We start from the raw sequence: 20,071 nt of genomic DNA on the forward strand, positions 1-20,071 counted from the left end.
CTGTGGCTCTTTTTTTTTGTGTAGCTGTCTTTTTTGGTGTGGATTATCGATCCATCGAAACACGAACCTTCTCTCTCTCTGTTTTTGGCAAGCGAGCGGCGCCAGCAAGAACCCTTGAGATGATTTTCCCACTAGAAACAGCCAATCAGCCGACCCGTCCCCGCACCGGACCCACAGGCCGGGGCCCGGGAGCAAGGGGAGGGAGGTGTGGGGATCCGCCCTGCCATTTCCCAGCGCCCGCGCCATTTGGGACGACATTCCGTTGCTGGAAAGGTGGCATCTGGGAAAAAAAAGGGCCAGGCACGAGCTTTTGGGTCTCTGTTTTCGCTGCGCTAAAAAAAAAAAAAAACCCCAACGGGCTATTTGTTTTCTCCTTGGCCTCGAGAGAACACCATCGAACACTGAGATCTGTCCCCAAGACAGGAGAAAAGAAAAAAAGAGTCACAGGACGTCAACGAAGGATTCCCCCGACCGCTGTATTTCTACCGCCGTATCTCCTCCTTCCTCGCCAACGACCAGAAACCCACGAGCTCTGTCCTGTCGTCACACCTACACGAACGCAATTCCGCCCCCTTGTCGCCGCCGCCCCCCCGCGTCACCACAACCCGCGCGCGCGATCGCATACATACAACAAACACACCGTCCGACACAATGGTCAGTTCTCCCTCCTCACCCCTTCCCCCCCCCCATCCGTCCCCGGGCCCCGGGCCGCCGCAGCCGCGCATCTGCCCCGGCGCGGGCCGGCAAAAACCCCCAACCAACCCGCACCACAACCCCCCTGACTGACACTCCCCTTCCCCCTCCAGGCGCAAACCCCCGAGCAGCGGCGCCGGAACGCCAAGTTCCAAAAGGACCAGGAGGCGCGCCGCGGCAAGTCCGAGACGGACATCAAGCAGCGCGCCAGCAAAGAGCTGAACCACAAGTCGCCCATCTCGCCCATCTGGCTCGGTATGTCTCTGGGATGCTGCGCACACTCGACCCCCGACATGCGCCCGGCGTGTCGCGACTGTAGTTACAGAAGGCGGAGCAACTACTGACATAAACTGCTCGCTCCCGCCAATAGGTCTCCTCGGCTTCGTCGTGTTCGGTGGCCTGGTCTTTGAGGTCTTCTCGCGCTTCTTCCTGTAAAAAAAAAAAAAAGCAGGCACCAACAAAAAAAAGCCCACCAAAGACTTATAACAGGTCTAGTCCCTGCGGTGACAGGGACTTCGACTTGTCATAAATCCCCCGGGTGGCCAATTTCGAACCATAATACACGAAAAGCCATATACACGCAGCTCCCCCTTTTCCATTTTTTTTTAAACCTTCGGCCCGGGAAGCCGCATTCGGCTTTTGTCGCGCCTCGTCCCCTTGTCCGGCTACAGGCGGTCATATGTCTACTCTCGTTGCGAGCTGCGAGGGGGGAAGCAATAGAGTTGGAAGCCAAGCTGGCGGCAGTTGTGGCTTGCACACGTCGGATGGGCTCGCTTCAGCTGTGATGACGCGGGCCTTTTAGCAACGTTTTTTTTTTTCTTGATATTTTTTTTTGCGCCGTCAACGCGAGGGCCCTTGTATCTCCCCTCTTTATCCTGTTGGCTCATGTTTTGTCATCTATCTTAGATCTGACACCGGTTGGCGTTAATTTGACATGTTGTGTTCAAGGCTGGTTTACATATGAACCGACTTGTTTCAGGGTGCAGGTATCAGGGAGTACCCGGTAAGCAAGTCATCTTGTAATTATTTGAAGTATTGTTGTAATGATTTTTAGACGCCGGGCTACAAACTCCGAACCTGACACAGCGCGGGAGTGGCGTGCGTATGGTTGATGCAACCTTCAAGGGTATTTCGAACAGGAACAACTCGTGGCAGGCGCGATGACGCTCACGCCCCCAATCCCCTCTTCTGCCCGCCCATCTCGTTCTTCATCTTCATTCCGTAGTCAAACTGGTACAGAAGGTCGGCCTCGGAGCGGCCGGCATTGCCGGCCTGGGCCGTGGACCCGCCTCCGGTGGCAGTGGATGCGGCGTCGCCCTTGGTACCGCCGAGTAGCTTGAGGAATTTGCTTTGCCGCGCGACTCCGCCCTCCAGAGCGTCGACGTTCCATTGCGCGGCGGCGGCGGCCGGCTTCTCGGAAGGTGTCGCATCCTCGTCTTTCTTGTCCTTCTTATCCTTCTTCGGCTTCTTTTGCTTTTTGGGGGCAGCCTCCTCCTCGGCGTCGGGGGATGCAGCGGGTGCCTCCTCCTCCTCCCGCTTTCTCTTCTTCTCCGCCTTGCGAGCCTTCTTCGCCTCCTTAGAGATGTGTTTGGTGCTTTGCTCTTCAACCACCGCCGCCTCCGTTGGCTTCTCCTCCGTCGCCTTCTTGCTGTCCTTTGCCTTGTCTTTCTTTGATTTTTTCTTCTCTTCAGGCACAGCTGCGGGGACGGGTTCTGGCTTTGGGTCCGATTTCGCCTTGTCGCGCGACTTGGGTTCTGACTTGGACTTTGGCTCGGGTTTCTCCTCCTCGCTCGACTCGTCCTCGCTCGACTCGTCCTCGCTCGAATCGCCCTCGCCGCTGGATGAATCAGAGTCGTTGCTCTCGATCTCAATAACCTTGCCCTTCTTGGAAGCAGGCTTGCTGGGTGGCGCAACCTCGTCGTCCGTGTCGACATCCAGGCTCATAAAGTCGCCTTCACCCAGACCCTGGGCCTCCCTCCTCTCGGCCCCCTCGGCCTTCTTGTCGGCCTTGTCCTTGTCAATGCGCTCCTGCTCCCTCTTCATGAGCACCTCGTACGCCGCCTTGGTCTTCTCGGCGTCGGCCATGAGCTTGATGGCCTGGGCCTTGAGCTTCTCGGCGCGCAGCCCCATGCGGCGGATGCGCTTGGCCGTCTTCTCGGGCCTGTTGGCGGCCTTCTTTATCTTCTGCTCCGCCTTGCGGGCTTCCGAGGTCCACTTGCCCGCCCGTTTGACGTTGACCTTGCGCGCCCTCTTGGCCTCGGCCTTTATCGTCCGCTTCTCCTTGCGGGCCTCGGCCCGCGCCTTGCGCATGGCCTCCTTTCTTGCATGCTTGGCCTCTGGTCACGGCGCTCGGCCGGCATGGTCAGTAAAGATGCTTGGCGTTTATGGCTGGAATGGCGCCGGCCTTGTCGCGATCCGGGACTGGGAGAAGAGGCTACCTTTGGATTCGGCATCTCTCTTCAATTGTGCAGGGTCCTGCTTGATCCAAGGACCGTCCCCGGCCCCATTGGCGTTGCTGGACATTTTTGCGTAAATTCGCTTGCGTTGAGGAAGGCTTTGACCGAATCTGGACGCTGTATTGCGGTTGTTGGTATGTGAAGCCTTGATTTTGCCAGCCTCGAGCCGAGCGGGGACCAACTTTTTTTTTTTGTCGCGACACGAACTGCTCCCCATGTTTCTGCCGGGCGGTCAGGCACGATAAGCTATATTCTGGGGCGACGATAAGCGCAACCGCGCTAGCAACCCCCATGCATGACCCCCAAGCAAGGCGAAACCACGTGCCCAGTGAGAAGTTGGGCGATCTCCAAACGGGAAGCGCAGGGGGCAGGTAAAGCTGTGGGGAATTGTTGGATCTCACACTGTGAACCAACAGGCCGTCTCCATGACGAGCCAGTGACGGGTCCCATCAAAAGCTTGGCTCGGGCTTTGCGTGTCGGTCCGAGCTCCTTCCTCGCGCTCGGCTCTTTTTGCATTCAACAGGTGGTACTGCCCAAGGAAAGACATTACGCGGTGACTCCCCCCTCGACGCCTCAGGTTACTTCCACATCTGCACAGCCCCATCCCCATTTCCTGCAAGGCCACCAGCGCGACGGGTCATTTGCCGTGAGGGGTGCCTCCTCCCAACGGCGAGCCCAGGATGGACGACACGTCGGCGGGGCTGCGGCTTTTGCTCAGGAGCCGGAGATTAAGGAGCCCCCGCGTGTCCGTCTGTTTCGCTCCGTCCTTTCCACCCGGCTCACCGACCCCCTCCCATCGTCCCACGCAACGTGGGCGGGCGCCTTGTCGACACACGGCATACGTCATGGGGGCCGGACCTGGCGAGACCCGGCCGTGAGAAAGCTGCTGCCTAAGGTGCCTGGCCATAACGTCCACATCAGCTTGTCGGCCACCTGTCGACCACCTGTCGGCCACTCGGCCTTCCGAATGCCTTCAGCCAGATTCCATACATGGCTTGGCAGGCACGGTTTGTGTTACTGTTCGCCGCATGCTTCCTCTTTCGACAGGGTACGCCTGGCTTGAGAAGCCGCCCGTGACGTGACGACGGTGCTTCACCACACCCGCCAACGTCCTTCCGCGACCCCCCTGAAGCTCAAACCTCACTCGCTTCACGCTCATCCCTTCATCACACACAAGCACGAGCCCCCTAGGCTGCCAAAAAAAACCCCCCAAAAAAACCACGCGGCTCTCCAGCCCTAGCATTGACAGGCGGTTCAGGACACGTTGACCGAGGGCGGTGCTGCCAGCCCGGCGTGCGTGCACACACACACACACACACACACTCCGAAGGAACGCGCGTGTGTGGTGCGGGTGCCCCTGCCGGCGCCCGCCTCCGCGCCAATCAGCGTGGAGAGATTGGGGGGGCTCGCGCGGCTGAAAGCAATCACGCTGCGACGCTTGGCCTGGGCTGCCTTACGTGTGTAGGCCGAGGTAGTCGCGTGTGCCCTTGTGTCTTTGCACAGGCTACAGGTCCCGTTGAAATGAACATTTGGCCTCACGAGATGTGACTGTGTGGTGATGGTGGTGATGGTGGTGGTGTGTAGAAAATCACGAAAGTTGGAGATTGGGGGGCGCACATGGCTGCAACTGCGTGCGACTGTGCACTTTTCAGCAGGGGGGCACATTTGCAAGCTCTCTCATTGCCGTGAATAGCCAGGTATCGGGGCACCTTGAGATCTGCACGCTCTATATTAGCGCCCTTCATCTCATTCGGTGAAGGGTGGCACAGGAGCCAGGCGACCAAACTCGGCCGAGTGCGAGAGCTGTTCCCTGGTTAAATCCGAGGGGCTCAACCCCAGGGCATACGCTAAGAGTCCCTGGACTCAAGCACCTTCAAGCGGGCCGATTGACAATCGACACTACTGCACGTTCAATGTACCCGACCTCGAAGGAGAGAGAGTTGCTGCCTGACAAGGCCGAGGAGGAAAAAAAGGTGCCATGGTTTTAGTTTGGCTGGGGTTTCCTGTCGTTGCTTTAGAGACTGGGCTGGACCTTTTTTTCCGGGATTGCAATCGCCAAGCGAGAATGTGGCGGAGCTGCAGCACGCGAGCAAGCGAAAGCGAGTCGCCTGTCCATGGAAGTGCACGCATGCGTTCCGGGTGAGAAAATAGGTAGGTATGGTGTGTTGAGATTAGCTATTGGGCAGGTAGGTTCCCAGCGCCTGCATGGCTGGTTGGTTCCCCTGCCTGTTTGCCGTCCCCCAGGCGCTCGACCTGGCCGTCTCTGGCCGCCGGCTCCAGGGGTGTCTATCTTTGGGGAGATGTCGCTCTAACCGATTGTCCCAGTATTGAAGGAAATGGTCTAGGACAGACTTTGTAGTAAAACAACAGTGAGTGGAAAAAGACAAGTGGAAAAAGAAGGCGGGATAAGAGTGTTGTACAAACAGCAGAGCGGGGTAGGGTAATAATGAAGAGGAAAAAAAAACAGGAAACAAAGCAGCGTGAAGCGCAGATACAGTCCCTCTCAGTCCAATAAAAACAAGAAGAAAAACGACCAAAGCAAAAACACGCCATCAGGATCTGAGTGATCTTCTGGGCTAATATGCCCTATAGCCTGGCCCTGATCCACATATGCCAAATTCCAGTCGCTACCGTCAGACCTCGATCGGGTCTGATAAATGAGATACCCAAACAGAAAAATTAGTTGAAAGCAAACAAGCAAGAAGAGAGGATCGATGGCGCGCTCTCGTTCATTGCCTGGGACTCGTGTCGTAGTCGTAGTAGTACGACGTCGCCCCGTTATCGTAGTAGAGCTGGTCGCCGCCGGGGCTGCTGCTCCCAGTCCGGTCGTCCCAGGCGGCGCTGCCCGTGTACTGGTAGCTGGCCGTGTAGGGGCTGAGGTACTGCGTGTTGTTGTCTGAGGTGTAGACGGGGTCCGAGGCGCGGTGGCTGGCGGCGCGCCCGCCGCCGTAGCCGCTCTCCGGGCCGCGGCCCATGGCGTACTGTACGTTGAGGCCGCCCCAGGGCAGGCCCGAGAGCGCGGCCTGCTCCTCGGCCGTCATCTCGCCAGCCTCGGGGACGCGGTAGCTATCGCCCGCGTGCTCCACATTACGCTGGTCCCTCTCGCTCTTTTCCCTCTGCTCCTTGGCCTTGCCACCTGTTTCTGTTAGTCAGCATATATAATTTTATTTTTATATTAAAGCGGCGAGCGGCATAGCGGTATAGAATACTTACGGAACTTGCGTTGGGCGATCCGGTTCTGGATGCGCCTCCTCTCCTCGGGGTCGGTCACCTCGGACCAGTCCTCGTTCTGAGGGGCTCTGTGCTTCTTGGTCGACTCGGACTCGGACGACGCTTTTGATGAGCGGGAAGACATTTTAGGACCTTCGGTCTCTGTATCGGATCCCGACTGGTCGGTCTTGCTCTTGCTCTTGCTCTTGCTTTTCCGTTTCCCCCTGGACTTTTCTGTGGCGCCTTGCTGGTGAGCAGACTGGGCTTGATATGTCGTCTCCTCAAAGTTCTCTCGGCCTTGAGAATGTTGGGATGACATGTAGAATAGAGCACAAGTAGAACAAAGGCCGGCTCACATGTGCCAAAGAGAAGGACTCAGTCGCCAGATATTATAAGTTCCACGTCCGGCTCGAGATCGCTTATCAGAGGATGTATATAGGCTACCGAGTAGGGGTTTCGGGGTAGGATGGTCGAATGCAGTGTCAAACGGGAGTGCGTTGGGTTGATGATGTCGTCGTTGATATAGGCCCCGGAAGCGGGAGCCCGTAGATCCTTAAATAAGCAAGAGTCCTGATCCCGGCAAGATTGTACCGGTTCCAGAGAGGTGAAGCGCGCCAGACGACGTCGGTAGCTACCTGCCTCCAGAGGTATCACAAATCACGAGGCTGACGGGGTTACAAGACTTCATAGGGCTTAGCCCGGGAGGAGGACGCGGTCGAGTCACAGTATGCTCCACCAGCAGCGGGAGGGGTGTATAGATGGGTCGCGAGGGATGCTTCTCAAACAGGGTGCCTGAGGGTGATGACGCGGAAAGATTATCGCGGACAGGCTTGGCTTGGGCGGGAGAGTGGACCATAAGGGGAGAGCATCCGGGAGGAGGTGACGCTGCATTTGTCAAGGGGCAGATGACGAAGAAGCCTGGTCTGCGGCGCCCCCACTATGGCAGTGATATGGTTCGTGGCTTTGTGGGCCCAGCTAGGTAGACAGCCAAGCCATGGCCGGCTTCATAAAAGAGGAAGTACATAATTGTCAACGGCAGCGGGGCCCCCAGGGTATAGCGGCGTACCTGGGGCGGACCGTAGGATCGGGGCACGGGAACCAGGGTGTAAGTGTGTACCAAGGTATGCAGATGGTGGTGGTGTGAAGGGAGTCAACGGCGGAGTGTAAAAAAAGGGGGTGCATGGAGGGGTGGTCGAGGTGACAGAATACCTCTTGTTCAAGACAGAGAATGTAGAGGATAGGTAGGTAAATAGCAGGAAATATGGAATGGACAGCCCAAACGAGAGAAGAGACGGGACGCATCCACCATTGGCGTGGAGCCGCAACGTGCATGCATGTAACGTGGAATGGGAGTCCACTTCGTGGGATGAGTGAAAGACTCACTCGCGGTCAAACGGAGTGAGGGGAGGACCCAGCCTCGCACCTACGTGTGTGCCACTTGGTAGGTACATGGGCAGGTGGTATCTCCTATAGTCGGAGACGGGTAATCTGATCCGCGAGGGGCATCTGGACGGGAAGCTAGAGTCGAAACAGAGGCCAGCAAGGGGCCCCAGCCGCCAGCTGAACTTAGCGTCGGCAGGGAAGAAAGAAACACGAAATACGGGCCACGGGCTACGAAGCGCAGGAAAGAGCATGCGCGGGGGATGAGCCTTGCTTGGCGTGCATCCCGCCTGCTGATGGTCTGAGAGGGCAAGAAAAAGAAACGGAACAGGGCAGATTGGCTGGATACCAAGAGCATCAAGGGAGACGAGAAAGAGGTCATGGGAGGAGGGATTGAGCTGAGAATTGAAGCATTGAAGAATGAAGGGTCCAAATCCTTGTTTGTTTCGATTTGTGGGACAAGAGTGAATTGATGGGTCGCCGTTTCCACCCGAGCGAGAGGCTCCCCTCCAGGTCTTGCTGGGGCGGACATCCACTCTCAGGGCCGTGCTGCACACGGTAAGGTACCAGAATTAGACGACACAACCTTGCACGCATCAGGATAAGCTTAAGTGTGGGGACATTTTTGATGGTGGCCTTTGCTCCACGCCCGATTCCCGTCAGTGAACACGATGCAGGGCAACGTCTTTCTTTTTTCTCCCGCAAAATCCCATCCCATGCCCTTTTTCAGGTCAGCTGGCCCCAACTCCAGCATCCTGCACGTCCTCAAACCGCCTGAGGTTTTTCGTCGAGTCGGCACGCGCCGGCGACTGCCGCCGCAAAATTATCGACATATCCATGGCAGCAATCTCGGCCCAGGCGAATCAATTGACTGGTGGATATTGTGCGTGCGCGTGCCAGGAACCGAGCGCGGCGCGGCGGTGGTGGTGCCTCGATTGATGCGATGATCCGGAATCTCAGCCCTGGCATGTCGTTCCGGAGCCGCGCAAGTGCTTGTGGTGTATAGGTACCTAGGTACCTACCTGGCAGGGAGGTGGTGTGCAAGTGTGTGTGTGTGTGTGTGTGGTCTTAGCAACTTACGCCGACTGCCGTCTGCCTTGAGCCGCGGGGTGGTGCGTGATGTACACGCACTTGCTTGCGACTGCCAAATCTCCCATTGGGGCCATTCTCAATATCAACTCGATGCTACTCTATCCGATGACGCACGGCCGCCCAGGCTATGCCACACCACAGACCTGCACTTGACCGTGCCTTCATGTCGACGGGGTCAGAAGGAGGGAGGGGGACCTTACATAACAGTCGCCTACTCTGGGAATAGCTTCGGTACTGACCATACTGTACGCGTGGGTTGGGTCTCGCCTGCTATAGCCCAGGTACCTGCTCCTAAAACACGCAGGCCCTGTGAAGCACCCGCACAGCGAGGCTGTGCCCTAGGCTGACCCGCAACCAAGCTGAAATCGCATCAGGCCAATGGCGGCCAGCTGACGGGCATTTTTGTCCATGGCCAAGGCACAGGCTGATGGATCTGGTACCCGGCGCCTTGGGAACGGGTTCCATTGGCTGCGCGGGAAGAAAACGACCAGGCACGCACAGTTCCAATGCGGTGGACAGTTCCTTTTGGAATAAGAATAGGAACAAAAATGAGAAAAAGTACAAAATAATGAATAAGAATAGGAGTAAAAGTGGTGGGCGTGCCAGCCCATCTACATACCAACCAACCAACACCCATGTCCCAAGAGACGACCAGCTCGTGTGTAATGGGATGGTTCTGGCGAGGTCCCTGCAGGCCATGACGCATCTCCAGCCACCATTGCAATAACGCCTGAAGCGGGATTCGAACGGGCTTGGGACGAACTCTTGTCGTCTCGTCCTAAACTTTGGGGGCCCGAGCTCTCTCTCTCTCTCTCGGAGATGGGCGGATTAGCAGCGACGACGACAACAGCCTGATCCCGGGGGCCCTTACTCGTGTGGTAGCACGGAACGAAACGCAGTGGGATTCGCGAAACATTGACTCTGGCGTCGAACACACACATACACACACTCAGATCAACGCAATGCACGATGACTCACAATGGTGCACCGACTATACGCAAACCCATCACCCACTAGCCGGTACCTACTCTGAAGCTATGCGAGTTACCTAATCCGGATACCTGGTCGCCTGACTAGGCATCGACTGGAAAAAGGGGCCCTGATGTGCTCGCGCCCTTTGGGTTGCTTTTTTTGCGCCTCCCTTCCTCCCCCACGTTGTGGGCATGTGGGGCCCCAAACGGTGGTGGTCTGGTCCTAGCGTGTGAGTCTTCCGGCCGCCATTCGCACTTTGCCAAGACCCCGGGGGTTGCTGACATCCTCTCCTCTCGGCTCTCGGGGGCTCGGGGTTACTGCACCGCCGGACATCGGCGCCCCTGAGTGGCCCGTCTTTTTTCGTTCCCATCCCTTTGGCCCACGGGACTGGCGGGAGCTGGATGGGGATCGACGGCGCATGCATTGCAGCCGGAGGGCTGATGATGCCTGAGGAGTCATCACGGCAACCAAAACACCACCCCCAACTGCAGCGTGCGTTCTGGAACTGTGGCTACATGGTTTGAATAGTGGTCAGGGAGGCGGGCTTTTTTCTTCTTTCATCGCAATTCTTGGTCATGTTCCCCGCATCCTGGCTTCCGTCAGCTGGTATACAGTCGAGTACGTGGGGGGTTGCACGTGCACCAATGTATCCATCCACACCCACCACAAAAAGGATGGTAGTTCCTTCAAGGTATAGGCATAGGAAGAAGAATAAAAACTAAGAATAAAAAATAAGAATAAAAAATAAGAATAAAAAATAAGAATAAAAAATAAGAATAAAAAATAAGATTAGCAGTAGGAGTGACAACAGGGAAAAATAAAATACAATAGAAAGCTCCCGAACTAACAATTCTACTCAACCTTTGGTACCTCCTCACCTCCCTCCCGAAGACTGCCATCCAACCGGACTGCGGTGCAAAGCTCTCAGCTTTTGGTGGTGGCTGAGTGGGTGGGCGTGAGCATAGAAACCAAACCACGGAACATAAGCAAGGAGAAAGCCTCAAAGAAACAAAATATCTTCGGCATCGCCGTCTAGGCTGACGCACATCCCAAATGGGGTGTAGCCACTGCCCACAACATCAAGAACTGTCACTGACAACTGGAAAGAAAGGCTGCGGCGGCGGGTGGGCATTCCAAATGACATCTCATCCACCTGGGCCGCGCCAAGCAAAACAGGGCGCGCCCCTGGCCCCCGGAGCACGGTGATCCCTCTCCAAAGTGAGCCGACGACGACGAGGACGACGACTGTAGCAGAGATGCGCCCCTCGATGACGACGCCCGGTTTCGGGACGGTGGAAATTTGATGTACTGGTAGCTCAGTCTCGCTCGGCAGCTTGTCTCGCGTCCCTGGCTTTGGCGTCTTGGCGCTGGAACTGGTAATTTCTATGGGAGCACGAAAAAGAGAGGGAGCTCGGGGTTGTTGAACTCGACGCCTTGTGTGCATACACGAGGCCTTTTGCTAATATTTGGGCGAGTGACACCTGTCCAGATAGAGCCGAGCGATATCCTAGGTGCGTCGGGGGTAGCCGCCTTGAAAGGCCGATGTGGAGCGCGGCTTATTGTGCGTCTCGGCCGATACCACCCGGCCGACCTCATGGAGCTATCAAACTCGGCTATGAAGCCTTTCATAAGATGGGCATTTGGTATTCCAAGGCTCTTCACAGTCCAAGGCCAAATCAGGAGACTTGTCACATCACTGGGAGTTCCATCGCCGTCAATCTTGCTTTATTAAACCTCTAGGGAATCATGTATAAAATGCAAGTACGTATCCCGAGGGCATGGACCCGAGCTCAAGAAACACAACAGCGTGGCGAGAATCGTTGCATCAGTCCCTCTCCTGACCGGGGTTCGTAGGCTGCGCGCCAACGAGCCATCCGACACCCGACACCAGTGTCCCGACGGCCGCCTCCCTGAACTGGTCCCTCTTGCGCGTCCGCGGTTCGCCGTCCGAGTGGTCGACGCCCTGCGACGACGACGAAGCCGACATGGATAAGGAAGTCAGCGACGCTAGGGAAGATACTAGCGACGTCTCGTTGTGATCTGCGCCGCTTCGCACGCTGCCGGCGGCTGGGGAGGCATCCCTCGCGTTCGCGGGCTGCCGTTTGAGACTGGATAGCGCCGAAAGGTTCTTTTGCGCCGCCCGCGCCGTCGCCCGCGACAGGTCGAAGAGCGATAACGGCGCCTCGTCCGTCTGTTGCCTGGCCGCACTGGAGAAGCTGCCCGCCGCGCGACTGACACCGGCGGGGCCCGAGGTGGCGGCAGAAAAGCCCCCTGGCATGGCCTGCATGTCGCCCGCGTCGTCCCAGGCGCGCTCGCTTTCGGCCTCAGCTCGGACCGCCACGTCGAGCTCCTCCTCGCAGCGCCGGAACGCGTTAAGTATCTCCTGCAGCGTCGCGGTCGGGGCAATGCGCAGCGCCGCCGACAGGCACTCGATGCGCTGCTCGAGGTGCCGGATCTCGGGGTTGCCGCTGCCTGTGCCCAGGTGTGTCGGCCGTACAGTCTGCGTCGTGCGGCGGTACTTACCCGCCTGCAGCGCCGCCTTCCATGACCACTCGTCCGCCGCGGCCTGGGAAGAAGGTCCGGGGGCAGAGGGTGGGCTCACCGCAGGGAGGCGGTTGACAACATACGAGTATGCCGTCTCAAAGTCATCTTCGGTCAGCGCAGCGTCGATGCACATGGCCGTAATTCGCCTTTCGGCAATGAAGCGTTGGGCTGGCTCTTGCTCAGGGGTTAGGGCCGGATGCTCAGCCTTGTCTCGCACCGTGAGCCCTGCTTCAACCATACTTGTTCCAACGTCGATCAAGTCCTGGATGTTGGTATAGCTCTTTGGATTTTGTTCCAGCACCTTCTCCACGATCAAGACAGGGTCCTTGTGCACCCTGAGGACCACGGGGGCAAATGGCTCGCCCTGCTTGAGAACCAACCGGTACTGGCTCAGTCCCTGCGTGGTCCGGAGCAGCGCCTCTAACCTCTGGGTTGCTGGCAGCGCCCTCTCGACTGTCTTGGGGAACGAGTGGATACTGGCATCGTGTTAGCGAGTAGAAGGTCTCGCAGGGTCGCGCCAGCTCATCTCTAGAGGACCGCCTAGCAAGGCATAGAACTCACATTTCGTCGCACTTCTTGAGACCACCCCTACCGCGGTTGGGATTTGAGGCATTGTCGTAAGCGCTCATCGCACATGCGAATATTGTGTCTTGCATGGTTTTGCGCGGTAATGGCTGGTCCGTCGAGTCTTCATATAGGGACTTGGCAAGCGAGTATCCTAATTCGACAGAGTGATCAGGTTAGCGAGCTGCAGGACAATACGCGCCGAGGCTTCCTGGGGCGGGTTGCGTGGACGGCCGTACTGGTGTTGTTGAGGAGTGCCTTCAACATCTCAACTTCGATAAACTCCTTTTTGACCTGTCCAAATACGCCCTTGCCGCTGCCAGGCAGGGCTGTGGTTTCGTTGTTTTCCTCGGTGCCCCAGTCGCGGAGCCACATTATCTCGTTCCTGGCCCTAATCCAGTACTTGTCGTCCGTCTTGGGGCCGTTGTTGGCGACAGCGTGCAGCAGCTTCGAGGCCTCGGCCTTCTGGTCCCGCTCGTTCTGCAACAGGCACAGCTCGGCCGCTCGCCTGGCGGTGCAGGGGGCGCCTGCGCGGGACATGATGAAGGCGCTGAGGCTGGCGGCGTGCAAAAGGCGAGCGGCGGGCGCCGATGGGGTTGTAAGTGGGTTCGCATTGTCCAAAGGGTCCGTCCGGAGGTGAGTGGCATTCTTGGGAAGCAATATCTCGGCCGAGGCGCCGTCCAGCACCGCCATGGGAGCAAGAAGCGAGGCGGCCGTGTTCAGCGGCGGGCAGGGGTCTTCATCCAAAAGAGTCATGATTTTGGTCACAATAGTGTGGATCCCGTTGAGCGCCTCGACGGATGCTTCAGGGACGAGGTACGCCGAGGCCAGCGCTGCGCGGGCATACCTCCGCTCCATGTACTGCTGGTGCTCCTCCTGTAGCCAAGCCAAGCCCTCGTATTCGCCCAGGTCGGCATCTTCGGGGCCATCCCACTGCTCTATGGCACCCACAGCGACCTTCCACGACGGCTTGGAGGCGTGCGAGGTGAGCCATTCGAGCATCTCGTCCCAGCCAGGGCACGTGCCACCTTGGCCTCCGGTCTCGGCTGATGGTGAGGCTGTGGCCTTGGACGACGCCGTCGAGCCCCGCCGCTTGCTGCCGGACCACCTCACGTCGTTGTGCAGCCATGGGCCAACCATACCCCGCAGATCCCTGCCCACGACGTCGTACGGGCTGTCCTCCTGGGTGCCGGTTTGTGAGAGGAGCAGAGAGACAGCGGAACGATCTGGGAGGCGTTCGAACTCGGCGAGCGTTTGTTCTATTGGCTGCTGGGGATAGTAGGCGAAATTTCGTCGTATCAGGGGTAAAACCACCGAGATCAACCACGTCCTGAGGTAGGCCGAGTGGTCCAGAAAGGGCGCAAAAAGTCCGGGTACCTCGTCCAACAACCCTGCCTCCTCGTCTATCCTGTATGCGCGCCGCAACAGGAAGAGCGACAGGTGATCGTCGGGCGCTATCTCGGTGGGCGCCTCGGGCCATGAGAGGTGCAGCAGCCGCAGTTTTCTGACCTTTTTGGCGGCCAGGTCGTCTGGAAGCTCCTCGATGGAGGGGACGTCAAACTCGACGTGGGCCTCGGGCTTTTCACCGTCGTCGCCATCGTCGTCGCGCGGAGGGTTGTCCGACTCGAGCTCGACGAGGAACGGGACGTAATCGGCGCTTCGTAGAGTTTCAGGGAGATATGTGAGGAGAATGCGCAGCAAAATTTCCTTGCGCAATATCTGGCTGTGCTTGCTAGCCAGATATGTCAGACCGGTAATGTCGGCGGTGGCGGCTAGGTGGACTGCCAGGAGTACGATCTTGGGCGGCGAGAAGTCAGGGGAGGATTCCATATTGCGCCGGCGCTTGGCATGGCGCCTCGCAAAGGATTAAGGACGAGTGCTACTGTTGCTAACTCGAAAGGTGACGGCAGCTCGTTCTGCGTCATGCACACATGTTTATGATGGGAAATCTGGCTTTATTTTGTTTTGGGGCTGCTGTCGGGCACAGATATGCAGGGTGAAGCTACAAAGGCGGGTTGTGGTGGGTGGTGACATAACGAACGGTACACATTAGTTGGCATGTGGCGTCTTGCCGTGTGGTTTGTGGTCCAGACGGCCCCAACACCCTAACCCTTGGCAACCAAATGTCCCCCACGTTGCTGCGTCTGTGCCTCAGGCCACCACAAGCAGCCAGGCCTGGAGGTGGGTCCGAGCCGCGTTCCGACGCTTGACTTCGCTGCCGACACCAATCGAGAGCTCACCAAAGCCACGAACGACAGCTGCCCGCACACACACTGCAGGGAGCTACCACCAACACCTCGCCATGGCGTCCGGATACGGTCTGAACGGGGGTGAGTGCGCCGACGAGACCCAATGGCGCCGACGAGGCCCGACCCGCTGCCGTGCTCCTGTCCAACCTGTCCAACCTGTCTAACCGACGGCCAACCACACCACCCGCCCCCATCTAGGCCCCTCGCGGTGCTTCCCCTTTTGGCAGGAGGTGATGGCCTGCTACGTGATCAACAGCTCGGCCGACGACCCGCAGAGCAGGAAGAAGTGCGGCCCGGTTCTGGAGGACTACTACGAGTGCCTGCACCACAAGAAAGAGGTGCGCAGCTGATGGATCTAGGGGATACCTGAGGGAGGGGGATATGCGACCTGGACTATCATGTGGATGGGCTTGGCTGACCGTCTTCTACCACCCGCACAGCGCGCGCGTGCTCAAGCCCTCCAGCTGGCTTACCGGAAGGCGGAGAGGGCGAACCCCAGGGGAGACCCGCCGACCGCGGGGCAGATACGGAATCTTGGGCTAATAGGCAAGGAGGAGGACACGGCGAAAGTGCTGGGGACATGATGAGCACTGGGAGAAGGAATGGCGGAAGGGGAACATGGGGGATTGGGTTTGGGGTATGGAAGATGGAGGTAGAGAGTGCGTGCAGCGTGTATTTGTTCGGATGAGCAAAGGGAAGGCCTTTGATATGGCCCGTCGAATGCATTGAGCCGTTTACCAGACCAGCTGGGATTCTTTGCTGGCTCGTGTCACTGCGTGGGCGGAAGCGGATCAGTCCAGAGGCGTCCCAGGTCAGGTTGGATGGACCCGTGGCATCCATGAAGTGTGATTGCAATGGGTTGCGTGTGTGCGCAAAGGGACGGAATTGGGAGAAGCCAGCAACGGATTCAGACGACCTCACCAGAGCTCTCTGGCTGGCTTCACTCGCCCGTCACCCGCGCTGGGCGAACCACATGGAGGACAACCCAACGGGCCGTGCCGCCACAGCGTTCCTTTCCTTTTCTATCACACCAACCATCTAACAGCACAAACACGGCGTCAGACCAAAGCACCTCGCCAGTCCATCGCAGCCGGATACGCTCTACCAAAGCGAGTCCGCTCCAGACCACCCTCACTTCGCTCTTCCTGTGCTACGACATTCCCTCACGCAGTACTTATTCGTCCCAATTATTCTCTTATTCCTTGCTTTTTTTTCCCCTGCAGGCCCGTCTCTCTGCGGACTGCAAAGACATGGCCAGACCATGATAGCGTCGCAATCAGCCTGTCCACCTTGTAGCGCTTCCCTAGGCTCCAGTCGCCCACCCAAGATATGCCGTCATTCCGCGGCGTCGACGTCTTCATCACAGCCATTGGCGAGGCGGGAATCCGGCCTCTGGAGGAGTACCCGCACCCAGAGAGTTCGTCGGCCACGCCGGACCGTGTCGCTGCTGCCGCCGAGAGCGAGCAAGATGGCGAGACGAGCCAGGCCGAGAAGCAAGAGACGGCAGCAGCGGCACGACCGAGACACAGCACGGCCCCGAAACAAGATTCTAGAATCTCGGTTTACATTGCATCCCAGCCCTGTATGTTCCTACCCGTCCTCATGCCCGCTCTGTTTGCTTTTTCTGGTGGGTTTTCTTTGTCCTTGATGGCGCTCAGCTCGAGCCCTGTCTCGGTGTTGGCCGCCAGGGCAATTCTGTCACTTTTCGGCCAGCGCCGGCAATATGAGGGGAAAAAAGATGAGCGCCAGGAAACCGTGCCCATCTCTCTGCCTGTTTCATTCCAAAACTGCGACTGAATCCGCCGTACCGAGATGGGACCTGCTAACCGCGCAAACGGCGACTGCCGCTTATCCACGGCCAACAGACGCCAGGTTCTCGGTAGACTACAAGATCACGCTGTGGCCCCCGACTCCTCCGGGTGCCTCGTCGGACGTTAGGTATCTCTTCTTCAAGGTCTTCATGAACGGCCGTCGAGAAGTCGCCTGGGGCATCGACCTGGAAAAGAACCGACGAGGCAGCACCGGCCAGGCCCTCTACTCGCCCGGCAAGCTGTACGAGTACACGGACGAACAGGGAAGGACCATGATCCAGCCCGGCATCGAAGCGCGGCGCTTTGTCTTCTTACCCCAGGACAACAAGACCACCTCGGTCGCCAGCGAGGGCGGCCTGATCGAAGTCCAAGTCTTTAGGTCCTACGGTAGGACTCGCCGCGCCCCGAACCCGCTTCCGTACCGCAGTCACGAGAACTACGGCGTCGCGTAAGTAACTGCCATCCTAGTTTGGCCATGTTTAGCGCGGCTTCTTGCGGTGCTGACACTAGATATCAGACTCATGACAGACGGCTTGGTCAGCAAACCGGAGGAGAATAGATACTACAGCTACAGTCTGGCAGACCCTTCCGACTCTCCTTACGCGGCATTCAGGTTCCACTATAGATCCTGGGCAAACCTCAACGATCTCCAGATCGTCAGCCAAGATGAGCCCCAAGGTCCTGTCGAGCTCACTGGGAGCACTGCAGCCGAGGGGAGAGCCGCGCCAAGATGCAATCCTAAACTGAGCCGCCCATGGGAGGACATGGAAGAGTTTGGCTGTCACCTGAGCGACGAGGAGCGCATGCAAAAGCGGCAAGCCGTCACTTGCGCCACTAAGACGGCCACGGTGAGCCGTACTGCCTCGAGCCGGAGAAGTAGCGAAGCGCCCACTGGCGATAAAGAGGGCGGTGTCTCTGGGGGCTCCAGTAGTCGCCTCGACGACGACAGCATTTTTGACGACTCGGAAGACGACGGCGCCCAGTCCCTTCGGAGCAACGATCCCCTCCGCGGAAGGAGTTCGACTGGGGAGAGCTACTACTACCTCAAGAGCCCGCCCCAGCTCCGCCCACCCGCCTTGATCAGCGGCGATCGCATCCCCCAGCCCAGCAAGGCCGTCCGGGACCGTGCTTCTCAGGATAACCTCAACGCACGACCCTTGCCGGATCTGCCTGTGCCGGACCTGCCTAGCGATGCTGAGCCCAAGATCTCAGCGACCAAGCGGCAGTCGTCTACCTCGTCGGGTACACCCTCAGTCGCCGCGTCGGTGGCGGCGTCCATTGCGCCTTCGCTGCTTCCATATGTCGAGGGCGACGCGTTCACGACAGACTTTGAGTATACGGCTGTCAGGCGGGCGGACTTGGAGAAGGGCAGAGCCAATGAGATTGAGGTTGGGGCTCATGGCGACTCACCCTCATCATCGCACCGCCGAGCTACGGTTGAACCCTCGGGCGGCGGATACGGAGCCGAGCAGGCGCCTGCTGACGGTCCTTGGGCGGGGGGCGGACTGGGCGAGGGCGCTCCCGGTAGCTCCGACTACGGCTCCTCCACCAAGTCGCCCCCATCCTCGGACGACGAATACCAGTACCCTCCAAGGGAGTTCGCGCCGCCGGTCTACTACTCCCTATGCTCTCCCGGACACCGCTTCGCCTCGATGCCCTCGCCCTCGACGGGCGCGCGGCGCGGGAGCTGCAGCGCCGGCGGCAGCCTCACGGGCGCGGGCAAGGTCAGCCCCAAGGCCAAGCAGCTCCTCGGCGAGGAGCTGGACTACTCGTCGAGCTTCGCAACCCTGGCCGACCCTACTTCGCTGGCGGCCACGGCTTCGTCGACCCCTCCGGCCAGCGAGGGCCGGCGCAGCGGCGGCAGCACGCTCCGCGCGTCCGAGGCAGAGTGGGCCAGGAGCGGCGGGGGTGCAGCGCCGGCGTGCACGCCCGCTACCGCCACCCCGGGGCTTCCGACGACGGCGTGGTCGCCGCCCGGGTCCGGGCACCAGAGGCGCCCGAGCCGCGGCAGCTTCCTGAGCAAGCTGTGGAGCCCGCGCCTGAGGTCGAGCAACAGCGCCGCCAGCGCCGGCAACAGTACCCGCGGCGACAGGGCGGCCGCCGCTGCCAGCGGGGATGGCGAGCCGGACGCGTCGCAGTCTCCGCTGTCGTCGTCGCACTCCTCGTCGGCCCGTGCGCCGCCGGCCTCGAGGGGGCAGGCCAAGAAGACCACGGGCTCGAGCCTGGTGGTCGGGCTTGGGGGCTATGTGCTGTAGCCATGGACGCTACATCATCTGGCTTTTTACTACTTTTTTTTTATCTTCTTTGGCTTTCTACCCGTGTATAACCCGAACGCCTTGCGGAGATCTTTGGGAGCGACTTGTTCTAAACATGTAACGAACCTGGGAGCCTTTTGAAGTGAGGCGGGCTTCTTTTTTTTTCTCCTCTCCTCTCTTGGCGTCGCCTCTCCTGAACCGCCGCGAAAGTTCTTGGCGTTAGTCCCGTGTCCCCCTCAAGAGGGGTCATCATTCCGGCGTTGTGTGGAGGGGGGGTTGACTGGTGTTTGAATTATTACGGAGGTGTGAGGCTTAAATAATCTACAGTGGGGAGGTCACTCGTGAAGCGAGGGCAGGGGACAGGGTATGCACTAACCAATCGATTGAAACGCGTGCGGGCTGATTCGAATTGGTGCACGGCCGGGTCTGTAATTGATTTTGAAAAAAAGGATTGTAGGCTTAGGCCTTATTTTGGTAGGGGGCTGAACATGGGGTGCTACCTCGAGGGTGGCGATTTCTTTCGCCTCCGATCTCCGTAGAAGGGAATGGGGCAACCAACCTACCTACCTAGGGATTAGACGTTTTGTTTATGCATTTGTCCACCACCAACGTACATTGTCTTGTGTGTATGAACAACATCAGCGGCAGAAACCCGTCGCCATCAATGGTGACTGACAGTTTTACGATCTCCGGTCTCCCTTTTTTTTTCGATTTTTTTTTATCAATTTTCTTTTCTTTTTTTTTCCTTTTTTTTTTTTTCCTTTTTTTTTTCCTTTTTTTTTTTCTTTTTTTTTCCTTTTTTTTTTCTTTTTTTTCTTTTTTTCTTTTTTCTTTTTTCTTTTTTC

At 58.3% G+C, this 20,071-nt stretch overlaps 6 protein-coding genes across 6 annotated transcripts; 3 read left to right on the forward strand and 3 right to left on the reverse strand.

Annotated features, from left to right (window-relative positions):
- The first annotated feature begins 255 nt into the window (after positions 1–255).
- Positions 256–1,774, forward strand: GGTG_07956 (hypothetical protein). The gene is made up of 3 exons (XM_009225788.1): positions 256–654; positions 807–948; positions 1,064–1,774. Exons 1-3 carry the CDS (start codon positions 652–654, stop codon positions 1,126–1,128), a joined length of 210 nt encoding a protein of 69 aa, XP_009224052.1. The 5' UTR covers positions 256–651; the 3' UTR covers positions 1,129–1,774.
- Positions 1,646–3,394, reverse strand: GGTG_07957 (hypothetical protein). Its single transcript, XM_009225789.1, has 2 exons — positions 3,132–3,394; positions 1,646–3,029 (listed from the first exon to the last, which is right to left on the reverse strand). Exons 1-2 carry the CDS (start codon positions 3,364–3,366, stop codon positions 1,861–1,863), a joined length of 1,404 nt encoding a protein of 467 aa, XP_009224053.1. The 5' UTR covers positions 3,367–3,394; the 3' UTR covers positions 1,646–1,860.
- A 1,855-nt stretch (positions 3,395–5,249) lies between these two features.
- On the reverse strand, positions 5,250–8,214 carry GGTG_07958 (hypothetical protein). The gene is made up of 2 exons (XM_009225790.1): positions 6,363–8,214; positions 5,250–6,285 (listed from the first exon to the last, which is right to left on the reverse strand). The coding sequence occupies exons 1-2, from the start codon at positions 6,676–6,678 to the stop codon at positions 5,879–5,881; spliced, it is 723 nt and encodes a 240-aa protein (XP_009224054.1). The 5' UTR covers positions 6,679–8,214; the 3' UTR covers positions 5,250–5,878.
- Positions 8,215–11,511: 3,297 nt separating this feature from the next.
- GGTG_07959 (hypothetical protein) lies at positions 11,512–14,951 on the reverse strand. The gene is made up of 3 exons (XM_009225791.1): positions 13,151–14,951; positions 12,909–13,065; positions 11,512–12,823 (listed from the first exon to the last, which is right to left on the reverse strand). Exons 1-3 carry the CDS (start codon positions 14,739–14,741, stop codon positions 11,629–11,631), a joined length of 2,943 nt encoding a protein of 980 aa, XP_009224055.1. The 5' UTR covers positions 14,742–14,951; the 3' UTR covers positions 11,512–11,628.
- A 182-nt stretch (positions 14,952–15,133) lies between these two features.
- Positions 15,134–15,955, forward strand: GGTG_07960 (hypothetical protein). Its single transcript, XM_009225792.1, has 3 exons — positions 15,134–15,241; positions 15,359–15,498; positions 15,601–15,955. Exons 1-3 carry the CDS (start codon positions 15,214–15,216, stop codon positions 15,742–15,744), a joined length of 312 nt encoding a protein of 103 aa, XP_009224056.1. The 5' UTR covers positions 15,134–15,213; the 3' UTR covers positions 15,745–15,955.
- A 534-nt stretch (positions 15,956–16,489) lies between these two features.
- GGTG_07961 (hypothetical protein) lies at positions 16,490–19,828 on the forward strand (the record flags this gene model as incomplete). Its single annotated transcript, XM_009225793.1, has 3 exons — positions 16,490–16,742; positions 17,026–17,419; positions 17,489–19,828. 3 exons carry the CDS (start codon positions 16,490–16,492, stop codon positions 19,224–19,226), a joined length of 2,385 nt encoding a protein of 794 aa, XP_009224057.1. The 3' UTR covers positions 19,227–19,828.
- Positions 19,829–20,071: the final 243 nt, after the last annotated feature.

This window comes from Gaeumannomyces tritici (assembly GCF_000145635.1).
Source record: "Gaeumannomyces tritici R3-111a-1 unplaced genomic scaffold supercont2.4, whole genome shotgun sequence".
Taxonomy (NCBI): domain Eukaryota; kingdom Fungi; phylum Ascomycota; class Sordariomycetes; order Magnaporthales; family Magnaporthaceae; genus Gaeumannomyces; species Gaeumannomyces tritici.